The 10,800-nt window shown below is 36.8% G+C and overlaps 1 protein-coding gene across 7 annotated transcripts in view; it reads left to right on the top strand.

The window, feature by feature from the left end:
* Positions 1-2,574: 2,574 nt before the first annotated feature.
* Positions 2,575-10,800, top strand: part of LOC137128400 (neurofibromin) — a 76,705-nt gene continuing 68,479 nt past the window's right edge. For 3 of the 7 annotated variants that reach the window (XM_067506319.1, XM_067506320.1, XM_067506318.1), the window contains exons 1-2: positions 2,590-2,922; positions 10,438-10,581. In XM_067506319.1, coding sequence (XP_067362420.1) covers positions 2,863-2,922; positions 10,438-10,581 — 204 coding nt within the window. In that variant the 5' untranslated portion in view covers positions 2,590-2,862. Of the gene's footprint in view, positions 2,923-10,437; positions 10,582-10,800 lie in introns of all 7 variants that reach the window. The other 4 variants (XM_067506317.1, XM_067506316.1, XM_067506322.1 and 1 more) reach the window with 3 other exon arrangements.

Below are 10,800 nucleotides of genomic sequence, written 5' to 3'. Positions count from 1 at the left end.
ATGAGAATTCTATCTCCCATATTGCTCCTCTCCAAACTGACTGGATTTATTTAAATTACTCTTTTAACTAAAAAGTCCTGTTTAAAGTGGCACAAACCAATATTTCTATAGAAAAACTAAATCAAACACATTTGAGCACAGAATAATGGTCAAATCAAATGTGCATGTTAAACTTTACTTTTAGCGATAACTGCTTGACAAATCTGTGGCTTCTACTGATCTGTGTGGGTGCTCTTAATTTGATTGTGTATGTCTATGTGTGTGTCTCTCCTGGATGTTAAAACATCTTAAAATAAGTTAACATCCAGTAAACCAGTATATCGGTTTACTGGATGTTTATATTTGGTTCTGTCATTTTCAGTGTAAATTAGAACTGAAAATGGCCAAAGAAAAACTGCTTTCCTTAGAAACTCATGGTCTATACTTCTCTTGGGAAAGGAAGTCTATTCACTGAGTTGCAGCCAAGAAATTAGAGATTTCCTTAAAAGCTGAATGTCTGCCCTTTGCAACAATAACTGCCTCACAAATCCGTAGCTTTCGACTGATCAGTTTTGGCAAAGTTTCTTTTTTTTTTGATGAAAGTAAAGTTCAACATGCAAATTTGTATTTTCATTTAATGTGTGCTAAAATACACTTAAAAATAATTTGTTAATTTTTTTGTGTGTTTTGCAATACATTTACAACCATGTGATTAAATACACCAACAAAAAGTGAAATGGTAAATGTTCTGCACTTATATAGCACTTTTCTACCTATTGGCCATGAAAGCGCTTTACTCTGCTTCTTATTCACACATTCACACTCACAATCACACACCGATGGGGGAGCCAACACTCAGAGTCGTGTCGAAGTCACACTTGCTCAAGGACACTTTGACATGTGACCGGTGGAGCCAGGGATTGAACCAACAACTGTGAGATTGGTGGATATTTATTTATTTATATTTATTTATTTATTTATCTCTCTCTCTCTCTCTCTCTCTCTCTCTATATATATATATATATCTATTTATAGATATATAAATATTTATAGATCTATAGATATAGATATATATGTTTTTTTTACATTTTAAACACAGTGGAACACTAGGAACACGTTCCACTGTGGTGCCCCCTGAAGGGACAAGCTGAAAGCAGTTGACTTTTTGAATTTCTGTGCAATGTGTCAATCTGGCTCAATGGTTGGCGATAACGCAGGAAGACAACGACAACCGACAAGTGTCAACTTCCAATTTACTGCTCAACCACTCAGTCATAGGAAAAAAGGAATAAGTGAGTGGTTTAGATACATCCCGTGTGTGATTTGTGTGCCAGTGTGATGTCACACTTTTTGTCATATTGTAAAAATCCCCATATTCCCAGAAACAACACAGTCAGCATAAACCCAGAGCGCTTGGTGATTATGTTAGCCATGTTACTAATGATGACTGTTTAATAACACTAAAGGACCTGTCGTATGGGTAAAATGTTACTGGTTTTGATTTGCTCTACTGTAACTAGTTCCCATTATCTAGGATGTGCAGAGAAATTCTTAGATGCAGAGTGTCAGTTTTTAAAAAGAGTGAAGACAGTAAATATCTGAACGTATTTGTAACCAATAATTCCAATTTCATTTTACTTTTTCTTCTGACTCTTTTGACTTTATATAATCTAATGTGATTCTGCAAACAAACATATTGTCCTTTGATCTAATGAGTCAAAATTTGAAATTGTTTTTGGAAAAGACGGATACCATGTTTTATATGGCAAAGATGAGAAGGACCATTTGCCTCGTAATCATTTCCAGGGACAAAGACCAGCCTCTTTGAGGGTGTAAAAATAATTTTCTCAGGTTTAACAGTTTCTACCTTTAATATATTGTCTTTTAAATTAATGCATTCTGTTTGTTTACATTTTACAATGCATCTCAACTTTTCTGATATTAGGGTAACACATTTGTAAAAGAAAACATGTCTATTACCATAGAGGGTTATTTTTATTGAGAGTGGCACTTTGATACATGTGAATTGAGAAAGGGGCAAGAGGATGAGCCCCCAACTAGTGTTTACAACACTTTCTAAATCCATCCATTCATCAGTAGCCACTGTGTTAAAAGAATAGTTCTACATTTACATTCTACATTTACATTTTTATTTGGTTTTGTGCTCAGAGAACTTAAACAACTGTGGTCAGACTTTATTTCCCAGGTAAACGACAAATTATTCGTGAAAACAATCAAATGATTTTGTGAGTAAATCCTGCTCAGCGCGTGCGCACCAGAGTAGCTGACTTTCGGCCAGTATCCCAGGAAGTAAGAAAAATCCAACTTCAAAATAAACATGAAAAGCTGTTTTTTAAAATCGTTTTGCAGAACATTTAATCACAAAACTATGTGGGTTTTTTACAGTGAGTTCAAATGTTTTAGTGTCGACCTTACAATTATACAAGCGTTACAGTCATTTGTAAGATGTTATTACATGTTAAAAATGGACTAGAAATACATTAACACATCTATTAACCGAAACGGATGGATTTCTGGCTTATTTAAAAAGCATTAATGAGAATGCCGCATTTTGTATGTATATTTGGGACAACATTTCGTCTGTAACAGTCCTTACGTTGGAGACTGGATGAGGAAGTCGGGTTTGTCGCTGCAGCTAGCTTGACCCTGGTCTCCAACACTCCCATCAATTTCTCTGAAGAAGACTTCCGGTGGTGTGTCATGGCGGTGGCATGGTGAATCCTACAGAAAGGGAAAAATACTCGCCCCTGTGGTCCGCACCCATCGATTCAGGGCATATTTTCATGCAGAAGTAAGCGTGCCAGCTCCGGCCCCGCACCTTGGTTTAACCAGCACAGCGCTGCGGTGTCCCCCCGCCCGGCCATGGCGGCTCACAAACCCGTGGAGTGGGTCCAGGCCGTGATTACTAGATTTGATGAGCAGGTAAGATGGGCTGATTCAGGGGATGGGTGTAGCAAGCTGTGGTCGTCCTTAAGGCCCCGCAGTCCAGCTATCTACATGTACACAGACCGGGTCCTTTAAAAACACGGATTTAAAGAGCTCCTTCCCGTTAGGGAACACTGAGATGTGTCTGTACTGTTTGTCCCAGCTGTAAAACACCGAGGAGGAGGTCTTTTTAGCTTGCGCCGCTTCCACCATTAATTAGCACACTTTTCCCACATTTGTCCCGGGCTTTGTGCTTAGCGAACCGCATAATTGTAAAAATCTCCAATGAAGACACGTGTCTGGGGGGTTTAAACCTACACTCAAACGTCCATGGAAGCGTTAAAGCAGCATTAGCTAACGGGCTCTTTTGTGGGAGCTAGCTAACCTTAGCAGGCCCAGCATCTAATGTAAACATCTAAAATGTGACAGGGTTAGCACTATGGTTGGCTCACTGAACCGGCCCGTCCTGCATAGACCGGGGGCCTTTGGGGGCCCTAACCCAGAGCTATGGTGAATGTTTAATATTTTTTAGTTTGAAAGTCCCAAAGCTCAGGTAAAAGAAAAAACACACATAATTTGTAATGATTTTGTGTGTGTGTGTCTCTCTCTGTGGGTGTGTGTGTTTGTTTGTGTGTGTCTGTCTGTTAGCTAGTGCCATGTTGTCTATTGGTCATGGCAGGTAATGCATTATGTTCATAAGGAATTTATGGCTATAGTAGAAGTATCCCATGATTTTTATTTACTTGTTACTGTTGTTCATTTAAAACTCTATATGGCATAAAAAGTAGAGACTATGTGAACAGTGTACTGTATGTCAGTGTTCCTAATTAGTTTGCATTACCAAAATTAACTGCCTTTGTTGTTAAAAAGCAAATCTGACAGCCAGTGTTTGTCATTTAAAAGTAATTTGGCTTTGTTCAGTCTCCAGAAGTCTTAGCGCCTGGTGTTAGTTGCCACAGATCGTGGATTGTAGCAGGGGTTTAGCAGCTCAGCATGGATTATTACTGTCAGAAGCAAGTGGCTTTAGGTGGTATACCCACTTCTTGATCATTATTACCCTAAGCCACTTTATTTTCATTTCTTTTCTTTTATTCGGATGGTAAATTAAATATTTTCATACTGAACTGTTTCCCCTTTTAATAACTAGCTTAACATCATCTAGGGAAATGAATAGGACAACCTCTTTAAAACTGTGAAGAAAATACTGTTCCTCTGCAGTTTTCAGGACCAGCAGCACCAGGGAATATAAACATTTGGGCTGGAACCTGTATAGTTTTCTTAATTTTATTGATGTTCACTTTATTATTTTGTTGCGTTGTAAAAGGGATCTGTCAGCCAAGGGCGTAATCTGGACCATTAACTTTAAGTCTGTAGTTTGCTAGTAGGTGAAAAAAACAACAACATAGACGTGTTGAGTTTTATATGTTCAGTACCCTGGCGAGGTTTACTTTTACCCAAATCTGATCCTAACCTTTTAACATTTGCTGAAACTTTTAAGACACATGACACAAAAACAATAATAATAATGATGTTTTTATTTCTTTTTTGAGCATTTTTGAGATTGCTCTTTGTTGTGCAGTTTTTGTATCAGCATTGCAGTGTGACTGAAATATGTGTATCAGGGCTAGTATACCATTTGTCTGGCATCTTTACAAAGTACTTTGATCAAGTCTTGTTCCCTGTGTTGAGGGGCATCATATCTGTTCTGAAAAGCTTAGTTGTTGCACAGATAATTTCTTAGTGTTTAGACTCCCATTTATATATAGTCACAAACCTCTCGGATTGTTTAGAATCTCTAACATTGAAAAACATTTGTGGCCATTTGTAATTAGAAAATGTTTCTGGTACATGACAATATCGTTTTGGAAACAAGCCCTAATCAATCACATAAATTGATTAATAATTAAAATTCAATATGCCAGTATTAGCAATTGAGAATTTTGCAAGGGGGGGGGGGGGGGGGGGGGGGGGGGGGGGGCATGGCTAGCAACCAAAAGTAAGCAATTGTGCAAGAAGGGCCTTAGTCAGTCGGTGACCAAGAACCCAACAGCCCTTTTAACACAACTTCAGAAGTTCTCTGCAGATAGGAAAAACTGGCAGAAGGACAACCATCAAAGTAACACTCCATCAGTCTGGTCTTTGTTGTAAATGGAAGCCACAGCTGGTAAAGATTTGTTAAATGCCATTTAAAAGGCTCTGAGAGCATGAAACCTTTGGTGCAGAACTCCTGGCACTGTGTGTGGTGAACAACGGTCTCTGCTCATCACCTGGCTAAAGTTCCTTAAATTATTTCTGCTCGCACTCGTAAGGATGGACTTGTATACGAAGAAGTATGCAGACACAATCTACACATCTACTTTAGCAAATATGAAGGTGACCTCAACAGCAAGAAGAAGCTTCTTGTTTTTTGTGTGTGTGTTTTTGCCTTAACAAGACAAAAAATGCTTAACAACAAAACCATTGGTGGGAAATAAACAGAACAAGCTTCCAGCTTATTTGTGCGGCATGTGTGGTCAGCACGCTCCCAATGCGGAAAGTCCGTGCTGACTCAATTTTTTGGCTGAACATAGATGTCTGCATTGGCAGATGACAAAATTACAGCAGCCAAAGCCCGGACTTAACTTCCCATCCAATCAGACGGAACTTGTAAGGATCTATCAGGAAAAATTAGATACACTTTCCAAGTCCAGGTTTCAGAAACTCAGAGACTTACCCAAGAAGACTTGAAGCTGTAAATGCTGCTAAAGAATCTTGTCCAGCTTAAGGCAAGTTTAAGGCCCTAGATAATTTTGGTATGGAGAAATTTCATTTTTGTAGATATTTAGAATATAAATAACAATAGTATAATTTTTTATTTTCCTTTTGGATTAAAAATGGCATCCAAAAGAATGTATTTTCCTGTATTTGAAGTTAAATCAATAGGACTTGTTGCACGCTTTACTGTGCTAAATGTTGAGTAATGTAAATACTGTTACATGCATAGATAGCCTGGTGCTAAACTATGTAGTGTCTCACAAACTAATGCAAGAATTGTAAAATCAATATGGGAGCTAACAGGCAACTTGGGCTATGTGTTCTCTGCTTCTGGTCTTAAAATAGTTGCAAATGGTTATTTCACTTTTCCTTTCACTGTCGCTGCACATTTCTAAAACCTAATGTGCCTGCAAGCCGGAAACTGAAGGGCCATGAAGAAGTAAAGTACATTGATCATAGGTACAATGAGAATCTCAGATGCAGATTGGAGAAAACATTAGAGATGTGGCCCACTTCCTGTTTACGTCCTCACTGCCAACTCTGTTTCAGCCAAATGATGTGCTATAAAGAATGTGAGCCTTCCTAATGCAACTTGAGGAATGTGAACTCCCTCACTGTTGATAATCCTATTAAACTGACTTTACTGACTGGCACTCATTTACTTTTTCACATTTGCTGTTCACACTTGAGCCGACTTTTTTTTTTTTTTTTTTGCAATGCATACCTATCTACTTAAAGCTATCATCAATAGGCCGCTTCCAGTGATGCAACTAGTAATTATTTCTATTTGTGATTCATCTGCTGATTACTTGGTTGTTTAGTAGTTAGAAGAGTCCAAAACCATGTCTTCAGATCTTGTGTTTTATCAAAACAATTCTAAACTTAATAATAATCATTTTCATAATTACAAGCCTATGGACTACCAAAACAATTACCATGCAGAAGTTGGAGTCCAAATCAAATTGACCAAAGACAGGGTAATGGTCCTTGGAACACTGTTTTGAGAAAGTGTTTGATCCCACTTCTTAATATACTTGCACTCAGTTTTCTATTAGGTATAGTATAGGTGTATGGTAATTGAACTCTGAGCCAATTCTATGGCCAGAGTGGTCAGAGAATTTGCTCTTAGCTTTTAAACTTTTGTCTCCCTGTTATAACACTCTTATTAATATTTTCCATGCAGCAAAGTACCCATTCAGATTTGGAAGACGTGATCAAAAAAGCTGTTACAATTTTCACCATATAATGCCACTCTATTACATTAGATTTTTCTTTTTCAATTGTTTCACTGGAGAACTGGACTTTCAGGTCTGATGTGCACATGCTGACATATGACACAAATTAAGAGAAATCAATTGACCACTGCTGTATGTGATAGGTTTGGGTAATTTAAAACTTGAAAATACAATACTAGAACAAGTGACACTGATTAAGGCCTATATATATATATATATATATATATATATATATATATATATATATATATATATATATATATATATATATATATATATATATATAGACATATATATATATATATATATGACATATATATATATATGACATATATATATATATATATATATATATATATATATATGACATATATATATATATATATATGACATATATATATATATATATATGACATATATATATATATATATATATGACATATATATATATATATATATATGACATATATATATATATGACATATATATATGACATATATATATATATATATATATTACAGTGTCATATTACAGAAATTAAACATGTTACAATTGTCCTCTGCTTTATAAATGCAACATTTGGAGTCAGCGTTCTAACCCAAGAAAAAACTGCTGTCATCCACAACTGTCTCTTCATTGCTGGGGCCAGGAAATGCATACTGCTGGCTGATGTGCTTAGTATCAGGTTACTGAGGCTGTCACACACGGTGCATCCTGATGCTTTGTTTACTTTACATGCAGAGATTGCAAGATTTCTTGCATGTCATGGTTGTTGAGGGTGGCTGCCGCTTATTTGGTAAAGCAGTCGGTGACTTCTGGTTTTCCTGTCTACGTGTCGAAAATGTAGGTTTTCCCTAGTGTTTCTAGCCATTAGTGTCCCCTTACAACTAGTCATTCAGCTTTCAAAAAAAGCGTGCACTTGTAATTGTAACTCTTTCTAGTCAAATACTTAATACAAACCCTTTAACACGCGTTTTGACACTGGATGCCATTCCTAATGCCTGAAGCTTAACTTTTTCGGAATACAACAGTTTATGTAATTTGCCAATATTGCAATAGAAAAAAAGCCTTGATAAAGTTGTGGCACTGGTAGGATATCTCCCCAGGCTATTCACAGTCTGAAATTCAGTGCAGGGTTGCGGGAATTGCAAATCATTTCAATGATTCTTGCAAGTCTATCACTCACAGTGCAGAAAATTCCTGCTTATATTTAGATTAATATTAAACAATGACATTACTCTTTCTGCACTCACTCGCCACTCTTCTGTTACATACAGGTTTTAATGATATGATAAAATCATTGGAACCCAAAACGAGTAGTGCAAATGGCAGTGCCAAAAATACCAGTGTTAACAGCAATGTACTTAATTACTATTTACTTAGCAAAATTAAATGTCTTGTTTTCAGTGTGTGCATTCTTTGCCTTTGTCTTAAAAAACAGGCATTACACCACGAAGCCAAAGAATGTATAGGATGCTAGAGAAATCAGAATGGACTGACTCTTTCTGTAGTTGCAACATATGCACAACATTTTCCTCTTTATCACTTGGCCTTAAATCTGCTTCACCAGGTAAAGTTTTATTGCTATCATTTAAAAAAACAAATCAACTTTAGTTCTAAAAGTAGGAGCTTCAGTATTTGGAGCAAGAAGCTTTTGAAAGGTCTAAAGCACAAATGTCGATATTTTCAGGTTGTAGCTGCAGGTTGTGAACATCTATTAGGCGGCCACTGAAAACTGTCCCTGTTCTGAGTTTTATGTTACTTAGGAAAATAACAAAGGCAGGTGGCGGTCTGTGCAGAACTAGGCCACAAGTGCAGGGGGCAAATTCACACAACCCATGATTTAAATACATTGAGCTTGGAGTAAGCTTAGGAGTCACACATCAGTTCAAAATTTAGGACTCAATTTAAGGTTTCAAGAAATTTTAAGACACATGCATCCTGTCATATGAAAATTTAAATATGTTTTAATTAAAGGATTCTAATACTAGTTGAGTCCACAGAAAAGTATCAGGTGTGACTCCATTATGTAAGGTACACGGATGACAACACGGAAGAAGAACAATGACACATGAAGTTACAGCGACAGTTAAAAAACCTATTCGAAGCCATTTTCCCACATGGAGTGAAATCTTGAAATATATAATTGTGTGAGAATGTAAATGTCCGAGTGAGACGTTCCTGAGATAATCGTGAGTTCATTCTGTGAATCGCTTAGTACAAAATCCACATTTAAAGTGAGTGAGTGGTCCTCTTGACGACATTCAGTAATTTTGGGCCAGCCATGACCGTTATGTCAATGCTGACTATATGTACACTCTAGTTCACATTTATATCTGTAAGTCAGTAGGGACAGTTTCAATGTTGACTGGTCGACAGCCCGTAGAGACCATTAGTGCTGTCACATAGAGCTTGTAATGTTCAGGTTTGAAATGCTTGTTATGAAACAACTTCTGAAGCAGTTTAACAAAAACATAGAAGAGGGAGGATTTATTACTGCTTTATTACACGAATTTAGTTTTAATTGGTTGTGCGTAATAAAAAGGACAGTGAGTGCATGTGTGACCTTTTGGAGGAATGGCTAGTCCTCGGCATGAAACAAAGAGCCCACTGACTGCCTTCACTACAATGGACTGCATACAGAGTGTGTGTTATGTGAAAGTGATGGTTTGAGTCTGAATTCATGATGTATTGACTTCCTGTCTTAAGATTTTTAATTAGGAGTCCAAATTTTAGGCCTGATGAAGCTGACGATTGTTTGACAGAAGTTTGCAATAACATTTATAATGCAGGCTAAAATTGGTGTGTATGAGCAGATATTCAGAAATTGGATGTTATATATACCACAGCATGTTGGCCACAAAGAAACAAATGTTGGTCAGTCCACAGCTGCAGATATTCACTTCTAAAAGCTATTAGGCAAATCCCTTCTAACCAATCATACATTTTAAATAATTTCTTCCATATTGTTAAGCTTTGCAGCATTTTCATTTCTTAGAATTTGAGCTAATATTGTGAGGGAATTCACATCAGCAGAGGCTTTTAGTAAATAATAAACTAAAAATGTGTTTTGACTATTTAAAGCACCAGGTTTGCGCCAGTTAGCTTATAGTAAAAGCAGTATGTGGGGATGTACTTACTACTTCCATCAGGACTTAAAATGTAAAAAATGGGGTTTTCCATTGAATACAGGAATCGTTACAAATGTTTGTGTAATGGCTTAAGCGCATCGTTTGTCTGTACTTTAGACTTGGATGAATATCTAATCACATTTCATGACCATTTAATGCACAAACCAGGTAATTCATTCAATATTGTCTTGTCACTGTAATTATGTAAAAAAATATATTTCCTTGCCAGAGTATTTTGAAGCAGAGATCAAAAACACTATTACAGAAAGCGTAAAAGATTTGGACTTTGGACAACTTGAAACTCTGAAAAAAAGAAAAAATAGAAGACGATGCTGTTGTAATGTGTTAAAATGGTTGCGTTAAGTGCATCACCCACCTCTCTTGTCCTTTAGCTTCCCATTAAAGTTGGACATCAGAACACCCACACCAAAGTCAGCATAGAGCACAACAAGGAATGTCTGATCAACATCTCGAAGTACAAGTTCTCCCTTGTCATCAGTGGCCTCACCACCATCCTTAAAAATGTCAACAACATGGTAAGTAGGCTTTGGCAAGGCCAATTGATTTGTGTTTGTTGTCTACTGAAGACATTGTGTTTAACATCAAAATGGGAAATTGAATATGCCTAAATGTAAATATGAGACAACACATTGCAAGTACAGTGTAGACATAGCACTTTTTGTATCAAATGACCTACATTTTTAGTAATTAGTGGAACATGAGACTGACAGGCATTTTTTACCCATGGGAGTCCT

This window comes from Channa argus, chromosome 6 (assembly GCF_033026475.1).
Source record: "Channa argus isolate prfri chromosome 6, Channa argus male v1.0, whole genome shotgun sequence".
Taxonomy (NCBI): Eukaryota; Metazoa; Chordata; class Actinopteri; order Anabantiformes; family Channidae; genus Channa; species Channa argus.
This window is presented reverse-complemented; position numbering and strand designations above follow the sequence as displayed.